Source organism: Zootoca vivipara, chromosome 9 (assembly GCF_963506605.1).
Source record: "Zootoca vivipara chromosome 9, rZooViv1.1, whole genome shotgun sequence".
NCBI classification, from domain to species: Eukaryota; Metazoa; Chordata; class Lepidosauria; order Squamata; family Lacertidae; genus Zootoca; species Zootoca vivipara.
The window spans coordinates 10,754,603-10,774,410 of NC_083284.1; the positions used below are offsets into that span (position 1 = coordinate 10,754,603).

A 19,808-nucleotide genomic window follows, 5' to 3' on the forward strand; every position below is an offset into this window, starting at 1 on the left:
TGACTGCAGTGTTGCTGAAGTCCATTGACTGGTGGCAGGTCAACCTGCTCACTGCTGCCGGCATGACTTCCCTCTGAAACCCTGCACATTGGAATGCTCCCTTTTAATCCAGAGCAAGAACTGGGCAGCTGAGGTTTTACACCGTTTGTTTGTGGCAAGGCAAAATATATCGTATCTGATGGCCACATTTAACAATTCACAATGAAAACCCTCGTCCTAAGACAGCCATCGCCAGCCTTCCTCAACCTGATGCCATAACTCCTATCAGAGCCATTGTGTGCTGACTTAGGCTCTTGTCTTGCATTGCTTTTTTGATGTGGAGAGAATTTGCTAGTGGGAGACCCTCCATTCCCCCAGCATTCAAACAAGAGATCTCCAGGAAATTCTCTACCCCCTGACTCCTGCATGTAACATGCACTCTTGCAGCATGCATTCCTTTAGCTACAATTTTCAAACATGCTAGCTTGTTAATTCTGAGAGATGTGGAGCTTTGTTTGCTTCATCAAGATTACTAAAGATCTTTTCCAAGGTACTTCGTTTGCCTAGTGTTTTGTGGTGGGTGTCTGTTCCTTTGCTCAATTAAGGGTTGTTGAGGTTGGGTGTGTTTTTTTAAGTGCAAAGTACAGTATGCTACTCAAGGATAGTGATTTGCCAATTAACTGGTATATGCTTTCTAAATCTCTCATTAAATTGTTGTGTTCCAATGCTTGCAGGAACTTTTGCATTCATTCCAGTGGAGCGAGCCCATCGGCACATGCATTTCTTTGCACATGAGGCTCTGCTCCCTTTATCCCATGCGCATCTAAGGAGGGCATTAGAGGGAATGTGTGTGCTTGCATGAAGAAGGGCCCCAGGTTGAAGTCCTGGCATGCCCAGTTGAAAGGCTCTCCAATAGCAACACTGGGGAAAGGCCTTTGCCTGAGCTCTTGGAGGTACACAGAAAGCTGCCTTGTACAGATTATAGGTCCATTTAGCTCGGTCCTGTCTACATTGATTGGCAGTAGCTCTCCAGAGTCTCAGGCAGGAGTCTTTCCCCACCCAACCTGGAGACACAGAGGATTAAGCCTGGGAACCTCTTGCATGCATCCTATGGCTGAGCTATGCCCCTTTCCCAAACTACTCAAAAAGGACACTAGCCTTCTCCAAGCTGGAACTGCCCATATGTCGTTGGGCTCCAAGCTCCCATCAGCCACAGCTGGCATGGCCAGTACTCAGGAACAAACATCCAAAACATGTGGAGAGTACCTGCTTTGGGAAGGCTGGAACAGACAGGTAGATGGACCAGCGAAGCCTCCTAGTGGTGCAGCAATAAAACTGCTGGCACACTTGCAAAGATAAGCAGGGTCCAAGTTGGATGGGGAACCATGTGTTGAGAATCCTGCATTGCAAGGGGCTGGAATAGATGACCCTCGGAATCCCTTCCAACACTACAAATTTATGAGAGGCAGCTGCTTGTGTCTGTCACTGGAACCAGAGCATTAACTGGGGAAATTATTAACCGACCAGACCATCCTGTTTTTGTCACACATGGCCCTAAATTTAAAAAATGCTGTGTGGCTTTTGGTCTGTGTTTTATGTCTTTGCTACCAGGCTTCCCCACAATAAGAACTTAGCATGGATTTTAAAGGTTAAGGGTTGGTTGGTTGGTTTTCATTCCTTCCCATTCCATAATAATCCCCTTTGCACAACACTCTGCCATGAAGCAAGAAGCTGTTGCCAGCTTCCTTGTTGTTTCCCACTGATCCCCCCCCCAATTTAATTCCCCCCCTTTTTGAGTTGCTATTATTTCTAACATTTCTGTTCTCGTGTTTGTTTTTTGATTTGCAGTTCAAGCTTCACATAAAGCCTGCCAAGTCAAAGGATGTTCCTGCATTCACCTGCTTTTGCAGTAATGAGTTTCAGCCATCTTTGTTTCTCTCTCTCTCTCTCTCCCCTTTTAAACACAAATCCTTGCTATATTAATAATACTGTGGTGGGTGGGTGTTGGAGCAAGGGCTACCTGGCCTTGGGCTTTATTGGGGATATTCCTTCTTCCTCTGAAGAACAGAAATTGTAAAATTGATTGGAATGGGAGCTGGAACTACAGGTGAAACTCAGAAAATTAGAATATCGTCGAAAAGTGCATTTATTTCAGTAATGCAACTTATTATTATTTTTTTATTATTTTTACAAATGCTTTCTTTTGGAAATTCCACAATAATAAAACAAATAGTTACAATAATACAAAAATAAACATCGCTATTACATTTCATTAATTGCATTCCATTTATAGTTGACCCGCCTAACGACAAATAATTATAATTACAACAACAAAAAAGGCTTGACAGATCTTGCTTTGCATGTCATGCATCTATCTCATATATTGCTTTCACCTTTTAAGTTGCATTACTGAAATAAATGCACTTTTCGACCATATTCTAATTTTCCAAGTTTCACCTGTAGATTGTAACAATTTTAAACTTGGGTCTTGTTCATTGCACTTGCATCCACCTTTTGGCCATGGTCCTCTTGAAATCCTATCGAGGTGTCTGAAACTTGGGTTGCTTTCATACAACGGGCTTATGCATCTTCTTTTTCCATTTTGAATGGCAAACTCCTACTCACCCCCCCCCCCCCGCACCAGTGCACCTCTTAGCGAGGACACCATCCAGCCACCATAAAACCCTTTAAAGTCCATGGGTTTGTTTTATGGAAGGTTTAAGTACATGTTTACATTTTCCTCCCATTGAAGTCAATGGGACTTTTGTGAGTCTCAGGGCCGTGCCTTGATTTTCCTTCAGAAGAAGATTTAGTACAAAGGGGATACTATTTAGGGTTTAAAGAAGAAGACGACAGAATTAAAGTCCCACTACACATGCAAATTGCTGTGTGGTCAACTGCACCGGGGCTATGATATTTCGAAAAACTGCATCACTTGTCAGAGCAGAGGAGGATTATAGCCATGCTCAGGAATTTTGGCTATGTATAGCACATTCCATTTGTACTGAACTGGCTCACTATGGTCACCTTTTCACACAAACCCTCCCCAACCCCCAGTTGCAACCCATTTCTCCAACTAGCAAAGCCAGTCCAGGACTGAACAAGGTGATGGGATGGTGGGAGTTGTAGTCCAAAAACAGCCGAAACACTGTCTTAGAACAGTAGCCTCAGGAGTCCTGTGGGACCACCTCTGAAGCAAACTGTTGATATAGAGTAGGGCCCCGCTTGCCCTTTGCATTTAAAACATTCCATTTAAAACAGCCATGGCTTCTCCTCCAGAGAATCCTGGGAAGTGGAGTTTGTTAAGGGTGACGAGGCACAGAGCTACAATTCCCAGAGTTCCCTGGGAAGAACAATTGATTATTAAACCACTCTAGGAATTGTAGGTCTGCGAGGGGAATTGCGACCTCCTAACAACTCTGAGCAATTTTAAACTACCATTCCCAGAATTATTGGGGGGGGGCCATGGCTGTTTAAAGTGGTATGACACTGCTTTAAATGTTGAATGCAGATGGGTCCTAAGGCTCTTTCATCCTGACACAAAAGTGGTCTAAATCCACCGGTCCCACTCCGTCTAAGACTTCTTCTGGAAATAGCTTGCAACTTCTCGGAAGAAGCCCCAGGCTCAGGATTTGTGACATGTCTCTTACTGACCTTGCATGACTTCGCACATGCATGATGCCTTTTGTAACTTATTGGATGCTTTTCGCTTTTGGCGTGTCCTTTTTAACAGGCTCCCCCAGTAAGTTTTGACCTTGCTTTTAACCAAACCTCGCAGCAAACATGATATAACTAACAAAGGCAGCTCATGTCCAAACCAGAGCTGCACATTATTATTTTTAATTGATGGAGGATAGCCTGCTACAAATGTCTGGACACAGAGGAGCCACAAGGGCATCAGCTAGCACAGGGGAAACATCCCTGGAATGTTAGTAATCTTTACAGCATCAAGGATTTACTGAAAGAATTAGTGATCTGTTTTATTCTGAAATGAGGGAATTAAACCTACTCCCTTAGGGCTCAGTCTTATGGGTGATGGGCGTTGTTCTTGTCATCTGATTTTAAATGAATAGGACTATCTTCCTAAATTTGTGTAAGTATATGAGCTCAATGTAAAAGATTCATCTTTCATTTCTCAGTTCTTAGAAATGAATAGCAGTTCCAAATAGCTTGCGGGCCTTACAATCACTGTGCTACCACATGATCTCTTCTGTTTTTAACATTGTTGAATTGTGGTGTAGATGCAGCCAGTGCTTTTTTTCCTAAAAGAGGGCCTTCTCGGTGGTGGCGCCTGCCCTGTGGAATGTCCTCCCAACAGATGTCAAAGAGGAAAACAACTACCAGACTTTTAGAAGACATCTGAAGGCAGCCCTGTTCAGGGAGGCTTTTAATGTTTAATAGATCACTGTGTTTTATTTTTCTGTTGGAAGCCGCCCAGAGTGGCTGGGGCTGAGCGAGCAAAAGCATTGCCAGACTACAGTCATAGGCACCTGCACAATTGTAGATGTGCACCCAAATCTGCTTTGCTTTGTTTCTGAGCGTGCACCCAAAGTTTTAAATAGTGGTGTTGAAAAATAGGTGTTTGGGAGCAGACGCATGCTCATCAGAGTGCCAGGAATGGGTGCATGAGTGTGCTTGTTAATGGCTAGCAGGATTTACACAACAAAAACTGGCAAGTAGGTAGAGAGTAAGAGTATTGTGGGAATGTGAGGGTTTTGGAACGTACAGAGCCTAGAGCAGCCTTCACCAACCTTCAGGTGTTTTCGACTACCTCTCCCATAAGAGCCCAGCCAGAACATGATGGGGGCTGGTGGGAGTTGTAGACATTTCGGCGGAGGTGGGAGACATGTTTGTCAAAGGCTGGGCCCACAGGAGAGAGAAATGGCCACAGCACCCTGACTTTCTGCAGAGCGAATATGCCGCATGTATTTTTTAAAACAGGTTTCAGTAACACCTTGCCTGCAACCAATGTACTGTCCATCCAAGGTTGAGCCAAGCAGGGATAGAAGGGATACAGAGCCTTTGAATTCCAGTGACTTTCAGATCAGTTTATATCTCATTAACGTCACAACTTTATGGAGCTGGTCTAACCACCACGGCTTCCCAGGGAACTGTGGAAGGCATAGCTTGTGGTCTCGGCACCTTTGTTTAAAAACAGCATTTGACAGGTTTCTTGAGCAGAATGTGAAGCCGTGTGGCAGCCAAGCGAGTTTCTAAACTTGCTCGGACTCAGTGTAGAGCTGTGAGGGAAGACAAGCCTTCTCCTGTCCAGATTACTTTTACTGTTTTCACTTTGAAATTGTATGTGCCAGCCAAGGCAAATATTGGAATGAAATCTCACCCCGTAGCCAACCTCCTCTTCCTCCTTCGCTCTCACTTTAACTTGTTGTGAAGCTGACTCTGAAGTATTTAACTGTTTGTATTTTTCTGTGCTGGACAGAACATTTTCCTTTCTGACACTTTCCAAGAGATGGCGAGTCCTGTTTACCTTCTGCTTCCCTCTACTGCTGACGTGCAGCCAATTTCCCCTCTGCTTCCAGCTAGGTAGTCTCCTGTTTCTTACCTTTAAAAAAGCACTCTTTGAAATTACGCTCCTCACCAAAGTCACTACCCTCCCTTCGCTTTCCAACTTTGCTTGCTTCTCTGCCAAACCACCAAGGTGTCTTTTTTTCTTCTTCCTCTTCCCTTGCTCTTAAGCAGCAAAAAGGCTAATCTGTTTGCTAAGAACATAGTTCTTAGCAAATGCCAGAAGGCTGGTTCACACATCACACTAAACACAGGTTCAAGCTGCCTCTGCGGGTGAACAAGTCTTTGTGTGGCAGGGTGTAAACGTGTCGATTTGTGGAGCCCAGAGGTGCAAACGGACTGGTTGAAACTTTACATCAACTGTTCACGTGTCCCATCTCAGCTGTCTGCATGCACAGGTTGTGCCTTTGTGGAATATGATGTGTGAACACCCTTAGCAGGATGGCTGAAAACCTGCCCAAAGGGAGGCAGACCAGCAAAAGATAGGACCAGTTTTGTGCTTTGCTGTAATGCAGCCGTTGCCAACCTGGTGCCCTTCCGATGCTTCAGAACATGTAATCCGAAGCATCTGGTGGGCTCTAGGTTGGCTAAAGCTGCTTCAGTGGCGGCCGAAAGAAGGGCTCGCCAGCTAAGCAAGCTGGATGAAAAGCAGCAATCCGAGCGACTGCTTCTCTCTTGGCCTTGAACAGAAGGAGCCAGTTTCCTAACCATGCAGTACAGCAGCTTCGTTGTGCGACTATATGTTCAAGTTTCCCGAAGCTTGAATGCTTTGTGTGCTGTGTTTGCACCAGCCATGTCTGTGTGTGTCCTTATTCCTAATCGGCTTTTGTGCCTGCTCAATTTGTTTAAAGTATTTCATTTGTTCCTCCTGCTTAGTTTAAGAGAACCCCGCTGAGAAATAAGGTGTTTTCCATCTATTGCAACCTACCAAGCAGTAAAGAGAACTTGACCAGAAGTTTCTCCAGAGAAATCAGAACAGGAGGGTAATAGAATTCTCTTCCCAGCTTGGTGAGGAGGCCGTACAGGCACGTGACTTACCAGGCGCTTGACAGCCTTGCAGATAAGCCAGCCTGCCCATGCATGTCAGTGCCAGCCCTTGCGGCACCTAGGCCACCTCCTGTGCCCCCCCCCCGCCGCCGCCGCAAGCCCCGTTCAGTTTTCAAAAGCCTCCTTATCTGATCACCTAGAAGCAGGACTTAGTCACCACAGGTGAGTAGGCAAGTGGCTAATGTGCCAGGTTAGAAGACAGATAGTAGCCCACAATATGCGTCCTTGCTAAAGCAAGCATTTTGTCTTGTCAATTTCCAGCAGTCAGTATAGCTCAGGGATCAGCAAACATTTTCAGCAGGGGTCTGGTCCACTGTCCCTCAGACCTTGTGGGGGGCCAGACTATTTTTTTTGGGGGGGGTGAACGAATTCCTATGCCCCACAAATAACCCAGAGATGCATTTTAAATAAAAGCACACATTCTACTCATGTAAAAACACGCCCGATTCCTGGACCATCTGCAGGCCGGATTTAGAAGGCCATTGGGTCAGATCTTGCCCCCGGGCCTTAGTTTGCCTACCTATGGTATAGCTCCATTCAGATACTTAGCAGACGAGTAACGCAGTTTGAGTGGTTGGAGGAACAGGTAAAAGTTATCCCCAGCCTCTGTGCCATGGGTGGGCTCTTCTTTCAGCCTGAGGGCCGCTTGTGCTGATGCACAGCCTTCCAAGGGCCACGTTCTGATGTGTTTGATGGGATCAGAGGCAAGCTAGTTTCTGCCTGTTTCACCCCTCTCTGTCCCCATCCAGAGACATTATCAGTTTGAAAGCACATCACACCCAGATCAAAACACTTGAAATATAAAGCAAGGGCCAGTGGGGTGTGTGTGGCCAGAGGAGAGTTCCAGGGGCCACATGGTGAGGCCTGGAGGGCCACATTTGGCCCCTGGCTCTGCTATTTCTCAACCCCTGCCCTAAAACAACATGCAGTGTGGTCACTCTTTGTGGAATCCTGACTCCACAAAAGTGTTCCCGCCCCGTAAAAAAAGTGAGGAGAGATTGCAGAAATGGGCCCTTTGCATGTGCGTCAGGCATTCTGCCATGTTTGGTGTGTGAGAGGAAGCCACAACTACTCTGTCCCACAAAATGCATAGCCAACCTGGGAAACATCTAACCCAGGCCTATATCTTATGAGAGGGGCCCCACACGGTCACCGATGGAGACATTGGAAGAAGGGCTTCAATTTGAGAATGTCGCACGCTGGCCATTACTACATGGGATCTTGCCCCTAGGAAAAGTATTCCTCATGGACACACTTAAATTGCCTTCGCAACGATTTCGCCACCTTTAAAAGCGAATATGGGAATTGGACCTTAATTATTAGTAATCAGAAAGTCTCTTGGGCTGATTTAGTGACGTTTGGAAGCATTTGCTTCTTGGTAAACAGGCAGAAGGTTTTTGGAGACCCCCACAAATGATTAGTCTAGAAAAGAGGTGACGACTAGGACACAGGCTTTCCCCTTCTTCTTCTTTTGAAAGATGAGAACTTCTTGAAAGCCCCAGAAGACCAAAGACTCACTGTTGGACTTTATTAGATACCTTCGCTGACGTCTGTAAATTCACCACTCAGTTTTAGTCTGACGTTCACCTCTCTCCTTTGTTAAAGCTTAAGTCAGTAAAGTTTAAGTCAATAAAGATTCTGTTGTCAACCCCTGTGCAAAAAGCAACTGTAATTAATAAAATTGCCGGTTGAACAGCTGTATTGATCAAGAAATAAACCCCCAACCCCAACCCCCCAGTCATCAGAAAATCAGTCCAGTTTAGCTTTGCATTTACTAATATGGGTTGAGATTTGCATTGTCTGGAACATCCCTGAGGGCCAGTGGGTTTAGACCCAGCATATGTTTATGGCTATCCTTGCAGTGCCTGGTTGCTAGGACGACAAAAAGAAGGACCAAGTTCAGGCACCCAGCCCCTGGAGATTCTGCTATTTGCAGCCCAGGTTTAGATGTCTCCATAGATCTCCTGTTGCAAACCCCTTTGCCAAATGTATTCTGGCTTTTGCCCTCCTTTCTTCTTTAAACTCTGCGGGTTTCTTTCTTTCCTTCCTAGCCCACTAATCCAGAGGATGAAATTCATTCTTGGGGGAGGGGGGGATTTAATAATTTCTTTCTTTCCCTTATTGCTCTGATCTCCCTCCCCATCAGAAACCCCTATAACGTAAAGTTATTTGTTGACTCTTTTAACCCCCTTTTCGAAACCCACCTTTTAAACGTTTCAAAACCTGGCGTCTTTATGGCACCTTTAGAGTGGACTGCAGTCCACCCTCTTGTCACTTGATTGCTCATAAGTAGGTGCACCGGAGTTTTAATGCGCGTGCGGTTGAAAGCACCTCGGGGTATAGGGCGGCATATAAATTCAATTCATAATAATGATATAATAATAAGCAGCTCAGTACAGATAAGCAGCAGCCACACTCAGGTGCAAATCCCAGCATATATTTGGACACCAGATTTGCCTGCTCCCGATCCAGCAAGAGATGCATGCATGGAAGCTGGCTTACCTGCATGGGTCCCCTTAGCTCAGAACGGTGAAGCACCTATGGCCTTTTGGATATTGCTGGTCTCCCAACAGTCCCAACCACCACGGCCGGTGCTTAAAGAAGATGGCAGTTGTCGTCCTACAACATTTGGAGGGCCACGGGTTCCCCGGACGACTACTTCAGGCAGCTAATTAACTGCCAGAGAGCCAGGACCTTGCCCTCCTTTAGCCACTCCCCTGACCACGTTTAGCTTGCTAAATATTGCACTTGCTTCTCCTTTCTGTATCTATGCCTTTCTTCACAGCAGTCCTTGGCTCTGCACGGAATAATGTCTCTCCTCAAAAGCTTTTGGGATGTGCTTTCTCCTTTGCATGTAAGTATAGCTGCACAAGACCATTCTGCCCACCTTTAGGAACTACCCGAAAGGGCTTTTTTCTTTTTCTTTTCTTGCAAACGGGTGTGCTCATGATCTGGCAGGGGTGCGGAGATGTTCCAATATTACTTTGGCTAAATTGCAACTCGGTAGTACAGTCAGAAGGGGGCGAACCAGCAGGTGGGCAAACACAGTGACTCCAGTCCAGCAACAGTTGGTAGAACTTGGCTTTTCCTTTTGATCAGTGGCGCAGTTTAGTCACAAATAATGTTCAAAGGGTATTTAATGGCTTTGCTGCTGCTGGAGCCTGTGCATGTGGAACCAGAAATTATATTCAGTTCAGTTGAAGTTACTTCCAAGTAAGGGTGCTGTACTGTACATATTGATTGCAGAGCGGTCTTCTAAGTAAAGACGCTTAGGATTGTTCCGTTGATCTGATATCCAGGAAGTTTCATTGAGAGATCATGCTGCCAAGTAAAAATGTTTCATATCCAAGTCGTGAACGTTTAGTTCACTTTCAGCAGTGGTGGTTATCCAGGAATGAGTTACTCCTCCCCCGTGATTTGGAGGTAGGGCTATGCAATTTGTTGTTGTTTGTTTGTTTTGTTTTTTGGCCTGGCCCTTCACTGACAGGAGCCTCCCCCAACTCCAGCCCTGTTTGCTTCAAACAACAGCGCTTTCGTGGTGCTCCCATTTTTATCTTTTGTGCTAGGGAAAAAAAGCCCACTTCACCATTTTGTGTGATCTCCCAGCTTAACCACCCTAAATACCCAGGTTTTACTGGTAGTCCTAGAAAAAAACACAGCTTAGAGACACAAGCTCCATTTTTTTTAATATGCATGTTTATTTTCTATTTTATATGTGTTTTAATATATGGAACTGCTGCCCATTCCTGCATTGCAGGGGGTTGGAATAGATTATCCTAGGGGCTCCCCCCGACTCTGCAGTTCTGTGATTCTATGAATACCTGCCATGAGACAGCAGAGTCCCCCCCCCCAATAACTTCCTGGAGTCAGCTGGCCATCCACTTAGCTTAGTATTCTGTCACTCAAACCCATAAGTAGAGAAATGATGACTGGCCCTTGGGTAAATCCTCACTCTTGTATTTGGCCAGCTCCGGTAGTGTTTAGTCAGGAAGGTCAAGTGATTGAGAAGTTTACCATTCACTTCTTTTATTTTTATTTTTGAAGAAGTGCTTGCTATAAAAAGGAGCAGGAAAACAAGACCCAAACTTTTTTCTAATCTGGTTGTTTTTTTGTTTTGCTTTTTTGCTGAACACAAGAAATGTCCACGGTGTCTTATTCCAAGTGCCAAAGGCTGTAACAGCTGCAGCTGTATATATTTTTGCACTTGAATAAAAACCGTACCCCTTTGCTGTGCCCTGGGAGGGTTGGTGTTGGTGTTGGGGGGGGGAGGGTGGTTTTGTTTCTTACAAAAATGTTTGGTGCAATGGCTTCACGTTGCTTCAAAGTAAGACCAGCCTTGGTCTGCATCCCTGGAAGGTGTGATGGATATTAATACAGAGTGGTATTTTGGAAATCGCTCAGCGCTGGCCTGCCCACTTCTGTCGCTTGAACTTGAACTTGCTTGCTTCTTTCCCATGTGTAATTTCATATTCTAAGCACCATACAATGGCTGCTTCCTGGAGAGTTGATTGGTTTTACCCACCATAACCATAACCACACACACACACACACACACACACACACACACACACACACTTAGGGTTGATGGAGTTAGTTGAGATTCAATAAGGCTAGAGCTTTGCTATTGCCAGTCACAACCAGGGCCGTCTTAAGCATATCCGGTGCCGTGGTGCAAAGATGCCTCCGGCACCACCGCCCTTTCCCAGAGTTGTCGCCTTTTTTTTTAGGGCTGGAGGAGGCAGGCAGTGGCTGGAGGGCGGCTCCTCCGGCAGGGAAGAGGCGGAGGCTAGACGTGGCACCTCGCGGCTCAGCTGGCCGCTTCATGCTGCGGTGGCCATGGCAGGCAGCACACTGAGCGAGTGGGCCTGCGCTGAGCGGGGCACAGGCGCCGCTCCCGCCAAGCGTTGGCTCAGTTTTTTCCCTTTTAGCCTTCTGGCGACCTGCAGAATTCGGCGCCTGCAGGCTAAAAGGGAAAAAAAACAATTGAGGGAAGGTAGGGCTCTTAAAAATAATAACAAAAGGGGAAAGGCTAGACTCCAAACATAAGGGAACAAAGTCTTGACGGAGCACCAAAACAGGAATCCAAAAAATATATATTGTGTGTTTAGTGTTGACATTGAATGTGATGTTAGTGGCAACTGGTGAGCCAGTAACAGGAGCTATGAGCTCTTAGACATTAACATATGATTGGGATCCCATGAACACCCAAGTTGGGTGAGATGCAGCTACTTCTGTGATATCAAAACGAGCAAATAAACACTTGGGGCAAGCTATACCAGAAGTCACAGGGTCAAGCAAGAAGGCCAGTGTTAATAGTCATAGTGCATTGTTATTTGGGGCGGCTGCAACCACACTGGTTTACACATTAACCTTAACTTGCACGCTCCACTGTCTGCACACTGCACCGCCAAAACTCCCAACACGCTCTTTCTGCTGCCTAGAGTGCTTGCATTGTTACCAGGTAGATGCTTACACGGTTTTTGTTTTCAAGCGAGCCCCATTTGATAGGCAGCCAACACTCACAAACACAGCCAGAGTTTGCAGATTGAAGCCATTTAATCCCATTCGCACCAAATCGTGGATTTTCTATGCAGTATGAACATGGGGCTCCCCGCTTCAAGAGCTGCCGTATTTGTTTTCCTAGGGATGATGCCTACAAATGTCTTGTTTTGCTATGTGACAAACTGAGACACGTGTTGTGAACATTTATTATACCTTAAGAGGTTTGTATCTTTCTGACTTGCCATTCATGGACGCCAGCCTGTAACCTTGCCATATCTTTGCACCAAAAGGGGGTGAAAAAACCACAATTGCATTTACGGTAAAGTAGTCCTTACATCTGTGTAGCTGGAGTCTGGCAGTGTAGCCTTGAAACATATATGAAGGGTTCTGTTTTATCTCCTCCTTTCCCCCAATTTTATCGATATTGAACTGTGAACAGCCGTAGGAATATGTCGTTTGTATACTTCTGTTTTGTGGGATTTTGTGTTGTTATTTTTTTAAGGGGAAAAAAAGTTTGCTGACTGCCTTAAAACTTTTTAGGTTTAGTAGTTTCTTCTATTCATTTCCTATTTTGAAAGTATCCTATGTTTTTAGCAGAATGACTTTGTAACCGACTTACAGTGTTAATATAGCGCTATATATATATGTTATGTATCCGTCCATTAGACTTTTTGTTAACACTTTTCGATGTCAAAAATGGTTTGGTTTTTCCAAGCACACCAACAATCGGCATCTTTGTGCATTTGACAGACACAGGGTTGGGGGTTTTCTTTTGGTTTTGTATATGTTCTTGGATGTTCACTTCTGAAAAGTCCGAACACACAAAAGCGGGAAGGAGAAAATACATTTTTAAAAAGCGAAAGCAAAACTTAACATGCATTATTATTATTATTATTTTGCGGCCTTCATTTTTAAAAATATTTTGGTTTGCCACTTAATCTTTCTGGGAGCGATGGGGAGGGAAGAATTGGGAATGGGAGCCACTTGAGCCCAGCTGGTTTGCAGCCTTCAGGGGTCTCTTCTATCATTGCTTTGTGCACCACCACCACCCCCACCCCCTTTTTCTGTTGCTCTCCCCTTTTTGGTCACAGTCACTGCCATTTTAAATTGTCCATTCTGTGCTCTCTTGTTCCCCCTCACAGCATCTTGGCAAGGTCCAGACATCTCTGTGCTTCATTCTTGCATGTTCCAGAGCCTCTTTATACTCGGGTCTGTTTTTGGCATTCCTGCATTCAGTTCAAAGGGCAGGAGGACTGCCAGGATCTGGCAGGGACTTACCCCTCAGAATCCTTTGCTTCAGTTTAGAAAGGGATAAGCGTAGCAGCTGAAGGGCATTCAATGGCACGGGGAGGAGGGCAGGCGCCTTGCAAAATTTTGGCAGCTGGGGATTGGACTCTGGCTGGGCTGGGGACTGCAGGGCAGCATCCACTGCACTATTTTGCAGATTTGCACAGATTTTCTGACTGTGCAGCAGAACAACTCCTCCTCCCATGCACCTCTTAAATCTGTTTGGAGCCCTTCTCGAACCCTCTGGAGCAGATTTGAGGCAGGGGGAGGCAAAGAAAGTACACATGGAGATCCTTGCCCTAGTGTTTTGAAAACCGCCCTCGAGGGTTGAGATTTGCCCCTCTCTCTCCCCCCATGTGGAACAGAACGAAATATTTACAAAACAGGCAGAATAAGCATCATTACTAGATTTGATTCCGATTGCCAAGTTGTGGTTCTTTTGGGAAAGGCCGCAGATGCCTGCCAGCCCCGACTATATATCAATCCCACCCCAGCCTACCTTCTCACTTTTCCCCTCACAGTTTCCTTTTTTTTTAACAAACAGCTGTTGTCGGGTTTTTTTGTTTTTGTTTTCCTTTTCGCTTCCCCCTTTTTGGATTCTGAACCTTTTTCTTTCTCTCTCTCTCTCTCTCTCTTTTCCGTAGCTTCTTCTTTATGTAGCTGTCAGTCACCTTGCCAAGGTCCACTTCCCTCTCTCCTAATGGACACTAGCGCATTAGAGGAGCCAGACACACCCATTGGGAGACAAGTTACCTCATTCTTCCACCACCTCTGCCTTTCTGTCTTTTTCGGAAACTGTGACTCACTGCGGTGTGTGTGCATGTGCGTATGTGTGCGTGTCTTTCCTGATGAGTGTCAGTCCACTCGCTGTGGGCGACCGACCTTGACTTTTCACACTGCCCAGGCAGACAGACACAAAAGGTGGCAGAGAAAACTTGGGTGGAACCCAAGACGTTGCACTGGGAATTTTCTTCTTCCTTTCCTTTTGATACAACAGGCACCTGCCGCTTGACATGAGAACAAGGAAACTGCGGACTGCAAAAGAGTGTGAATGTGTGTTTGCGTGAAAGAGGTGTGTGTGTGTGTGTGTGTGTGTGTGTGTGTGTGTGTGTGTGTGTGCAAAAGCCAGAGATGATTGCTCAAGCGTTAAAATCCTACGCAGCTCTAGCACTAAATTTAATTCTCTCCAAGAGACACCGCAAAAAAAAGGTTGTTCTGAAAGCCATATGAACTCTCAAGGGTTCCCAGTATTTGTCTTCATAACACTCCCTAAATTGAGGGTGGGGGAAGTAACGACGACGACACCGGTTTGGACTTATCCGAACTTAAGGAGGGAGCCATCCATGTTTCGGATTGCAACCTGCTTCAGGTTTCATTTGTGTGGGTTGTCCCACAGAAACTCAGGCTTGGCCCTGCAGGTACACTTGGCAGGATGCAATCCTTGATCCCGACTCTCGGAAGAGACTGCTTTGTGTGTGGTGCTCATATTTATCTCGTCCACGCATTGTATTCTCAGGTGTATGCTTGATTATTATTTCTCAAGAATATACTTAAAATGCAATGGGTGAAAGTGGTCTGAGAAGAAAAATTCCCTTTCTTTCTTTCTTTCTTTCTTTCTTTCCCTCATCTGGGGTGTAAGGGCCGATTTCTTGGATTCCCAAACTGGCCCACATTTAAGAAATGAAGACAATTGTCCCGGTTCAAGAGACCAGCAGCCTAGACACTTGTTGGTCTCAACACCTCTGGTTTTGGTTCAGAGGAGCCCTGAACTTCATTGAGTCTCATGGTCTGCTCCTGTTAAGGCTGTTGCTGAACTGGGACGGGATGGGATGAAACTCTGGGCACTATCCTCAGATCACCAGCAAAGCCACATGAGACCAAGGACATGAGCACACTGGCTTTGGTATTAGGTGCAAAATTCAGAAGCCTGAGGCACTTTGGAAAGAGAAGAAATTAAATAGGTTTCTTGTCCTCATGGCTGCAACTAGGTTAGGGTTGAAAGCATATGTAAAATCTCAAAAGACAGAGGGGTGTTAAGGAGAGTTTGCACTTCCCAGTGACTAGCAGACGGGGAATAAGGTAATTTGCCCCAACCGCAGGACTTTGATTTCTACAGTGCCGCACATATTGAAGTCCACAGTACACAAAGCTCAGCTTAAGTCACATATAAATTAGAGCAGGGTTTCCCAATCTTGGATCTCCATCTGTTTTGGGACTACAACTCCCATCATCCCTAGCTAGCAGGACCATTGGTCAGAGGCGATGGAATTGTAGTCCAAAAACAGATGGAGACCCAAGATTGGGAAACCCTGAATTAGAGCTTCAACGTTCAGTAGATAAGTCAATTCCAGCAGTGTGTAGCAATTAAAAACGTGCCCCCTTGTTAATTGGGCACTTTGTCACCGAGTCATGTTTGAAAACGTTCAGTGGCATGCAGCAAAAAGTCCCACAAAATCAAAAGGCGTAAGGTGATAGCAACATACAGACACAATATAGACACTGTTCTTCTGCTTTGTACAACTGACAGGCGGCACTGCTGGGGTTGCCCCTCCAGGAAGGCTTTATATACCAACACCAAAACCTTAAACTTAAATTAGCAACCTAGCTGCAACATTTTTCACTTGCTTCTACTTCCAGGCCACCTTAAGGGCCGTCCCACAAAGAGTGCATTGCAGTAGTCAGATCTCTAGATTTAACAAGGCAGGTGCAACTGTGGTTGGGCTAGCCCTGTCCAGGAAGAGCTGAAGCTGTCTCTTGACAGTGGAATCTGGTAAAAGGCAAGTTGTAGCCACAAAGGACACTTGGGCCTCAATGGACGAAAGATGGATCCTGGAGTACCCCCCGACTACGTACCTGCTGCTTCAGAGGGAGTGCTGCACTGCCTAGAACAGGTAATGGACGGGGACCACTCAAGTATAGCACCTCTGTCTTGTCAGGATTCAGACTCAGTTCATTGGCCAACATCCAGCCCACCACTGCAAGCCGACACGGATCCAGGGGTTGCACAGCTACTCCCAGTTCAGATGTTACAGAGGAACCGAGTTGGGTATGATCAGCAACATTTATAATCAACTAAAACTTGCATGGTTACTGAGCTGAGATTTCTTTTATCGGTTGACAGCCCTATAATTAAAATCAACGGGGCAGGAAAAAACCATGTCTGAACATTATGCCAAACCATTGTTTAGTGTGGCATGCATGAGAAGAACAACCCTGAGCAAACGCGGGGTTCTGGCCACGTGCTAAGGAGGAGTTTGGCACTGCTGGCTTTCCTTTAAACTTTGCTTCTTGCATGGGAACCAGTGGCAGTGATTTACATTAACTGTGGTTAGCTTAAACAAACCAACTTGATAAACCATGGTTTGAAGTTGGCTTGCTTTGAAAGTGAGTTAGTTATACGAAACACAACCCTCGGTTCACACAATGGGAAGCTGAGTTCCAGGTCAACTTAAGTAAACACTGCTCCCATGCTCATGCAGGTACTGCTAAGCCATTGTTTTACACATGATGTATGAGCACAGCCAGAGTCCGTTAAACCTTTTAATCTCGTTGATTTCGTTGGGAGTTTAATTACAGTGTCCAGTGGAAACATCAAGCTGAGAAACTTCCATCTTTCAAGAGACGTCTGAACATTATAAACTGTCTTGGGTGCTATTTTGGTGAAGCAGCTGTGTAGAAATTTAAGATTAACCACAGCCCAAAATCCCCACCCCGCCCCCCCAAAAAAAACCCCTGTCAAGTTTGTAAGGATTCCTTGCAGATTATGTCACTGCTGCGACTTGGGGAAGTGTAAAGTCAGGGGAGGAACTCGGCAGAGCAAAGGCTGAGACCTTCAGAACACCCCAGATTCAAATCTCCAGTTAAAATAACCAGGAAGCAGGTGTGTGTAGGGGGTGGGCGTGTAACTTTTCTTCCTTTGGATCCCAGAGAACCACTGTATGTCAAGAGTCAACTACACTGGGCTATATGCACAAAAAGCAGAGTTTCTGTTCCTTGTGCCAGTCCCAATGTAGAGATGCCCTTGGCACAAACATTTATCAAGCTACTTCTAGGGTATAATCCAGAGAAGCGCATGAGCAACTCTTTATGGGGTTAAGGGGTAGATAGCTCAGCAACAGACCGTCTTGCTAAGAGAGCCCCTGCCTGAAACCCTGGAGTGCTTCTGCCAGCCAGTGTAGACAGTATGGAGCTACATGGACTAACGATCTGTTTAAGGCACCTTCTCGAGTTCCACAGTGGGCTTCTCTTCCCCCACCCACCAAAGCAGCACCCTCACCTGCTCCGTTGCAAGAACGGCCTCTTTGATCTCACACTTTGAAACGCTGCATTTTAACCGGGGGGGGGGGGAGGGATTAAAAGGTAGGTCCTGGGTTTTGGGAAAGGTAGCGGTTTGAATCCCCACGACGGGGTGAGCTCCCATTGCTCAGTCCCAGCTCCTGCCAACCTAGCAGTTCGAAAGCACCCCGAACAGTGCAAGTAGATAAATAGGTACTGCTCTGGCGGGAAGGTAAACGGCGTTTCCGTGCGCTGCTCAGGTTTCAGTGTTCCATTGTGCCAGAAGCGGCTTAGTCATGCTGGCCACATGACCCAGAAAACTGTCTACGGACAAACGCCAGCTCCCTCGGCCTGTAAAGCGAGATGAGCACCACAACCCGAGAGTGGTCTGCGACTGGACTTAACTGTCAGGGGTCCATGACCTTTACCTTTTTAGCTTCCTTACTGCAACATTGCATTCACCGAGATCCCTCGCCAACCTCCACCGTTTGATACGATCTCATTCTGAGATGCCCCTTTTCACACGTCAGGCTGTGGCACTGTAAATATTATCCGTAAGGAAGCTGAAAACACAGCCATCCTGATATCCTAAGCAGTTAAGTGTTTGTGATGCACATATTTGTAGACACAAGTTGTTCCTGTTCGTTGTTCGTATTTTACAAACATCTTGGGTAAGAGTCCTTTATATATATATATAAAAACCTTTGGTACAAGTCTTTTTAAAAAAACCCACATGTCCACATCTGCCCGTGTTTCCCAAGTGGTCCTGCAGGAAGCTGGGTTTTACTTGCAAACTCTGATATTTTGCATTGCCATCGGAAGAGTACTTCCTACCCTCCTTTTTATTCCATTTGTGGGGAGGAAGCCTCCCATCCTTTCCATGTCTTTATTGTTTCCTTAATAGCTTACTATAGCCTCTGTATGGGACATATGCAAAAACAAATTAACTGTAAAAGTGACTGGAATAAAGTCCGGAACGTGCCAAAAATCTTGCTAGCAAGGTAAGCATGGAACGAAGATGTATTAGCGTGGTTTTAGTGGGTCTGTTAAGTGTGATCTGCTTCTTGTTTGTGTTAGAGCACGGGTGTCAGACCCAAGGCCCGCGGGCCAAATGCGGCCCGCGAGACCTCGCCATGCGGCCCGCGAGACCTCGTCATGTGGCCTAGAGCGCCAGAATGCAGGGGGCGCTGAGCAGCCCGCCCGCCGCCCGCTGCCGCCACTGCCACCGCCGCCGCCGCACTGTGCTGCCTGGGGCCGACTCCCGCGTCTGCAGGGGGGCGTAGTTGGCCCCCTGCACCAGCCCCTCCCCGCCGCCGCATCATACCCTCTGCCAGCCAATAGGGCTCAGGGGGGCGGAGTCCAGCTGCAGCGGGAGAATTTCTCTTTGCTGGGCTTCCGGCGAGGCATCACGGCGCGCGCCACGGAGCTCCTGAGGGCAGCCAGCGTGTTCGCGCTGCCCAAAGGGCTCCTAAGCCACTGAGACCGCCGCCGCGTGAGTGCCGGGGGTTCCTGTTGGCCCCCCCCCCAGCTGAACAGAGAGAGAGAGAGAGAGAGATCGACCCTACTGCGCAAGTGCCATTCATTTCCATGGGAGTTCGCCCTGCAAAGCCCCCTGAAATGAATGGCGGCGGCAAGAGTGGGTCGTTTCCTGAGCCATTGAGCAAGGTTAGTGGCCGCTGGAGACGCAGGGAGGGAGGGAGGGAGGCTCTCAGAAGCAGCCGGAGCCCACCCGGGCAGATTAACCCTTGGGCTGCTGGGTACCATCAGCTCATTCACCCGCTGCCTGCCTTCCGCTGCTTTCGAGAGAAGTCCGGTTAGGCGGCAAGGCTGGAGTTGCAGGCTGATGCAAAGGAAGGGGCTTGAGGAGCTGGGGACGGGGAAAGAGATCTCTGCTGGCACCAGAGAGGGATGGCTGGTCTGGCAGTTTCAGCTCACGGAGGATTGTTTTCTGTTTGAGAAGTGGGGAGGCTATTGACAGGGAAGCGATCGCTCACTTTCCCTCTGGAGAGCTCAACAGCTGCTATCGGGCTGGCAGCGCCTTGAAATCAATTTTAAAGAGAGGGAAAGGGGAGGAGAACAAGCGGGGATGGATGGAAAGAAGGCGGGAGGGAGGGAGGGAGAGAGAGGAGGGAGGGAGGGAGAGAGGGAGGGAGGGAGGGGAGGAGGACAAGCCGGGAGCCTCTGAGGGGGAG

The 19,808-nt window shown here is 46.8% G+C and overlaps 1 protein-coding gene across 4 annotated transcripts in view; it reads left to right on the plus strand.

The window, feature by feature from the left end:
* Positions 1 to 19,135, plus strand: part of SEPTIN11 (septin 11) — a 121,756-nt gene extending 102,621 nt beyond the window's left edge. For 2 of the 4 annotated variants that reach the window (XM_060278388.1, XM_035112144.2), the window contains exon 10: positions 9,338 to 12,786. In XM_060278388.1, coding sequence (XP_060134371.1) covers positions 9,338 to 9,362 — 25 coding nt within the window. In that variant the 3' untranslated portion in view covers positions 9,363 to 12,786. Of the gene's footprint in view, positions 1 to 1,827; positions 12,787 to 13,985 lie in introns of those variants that run through there. The other 2 variants (XM_035112147.2, XM_035112146.2) reach the window with 2 other exon arrangements.
* Positions 19,136 to 19,808: the final 673 nt, after the last annotated feature.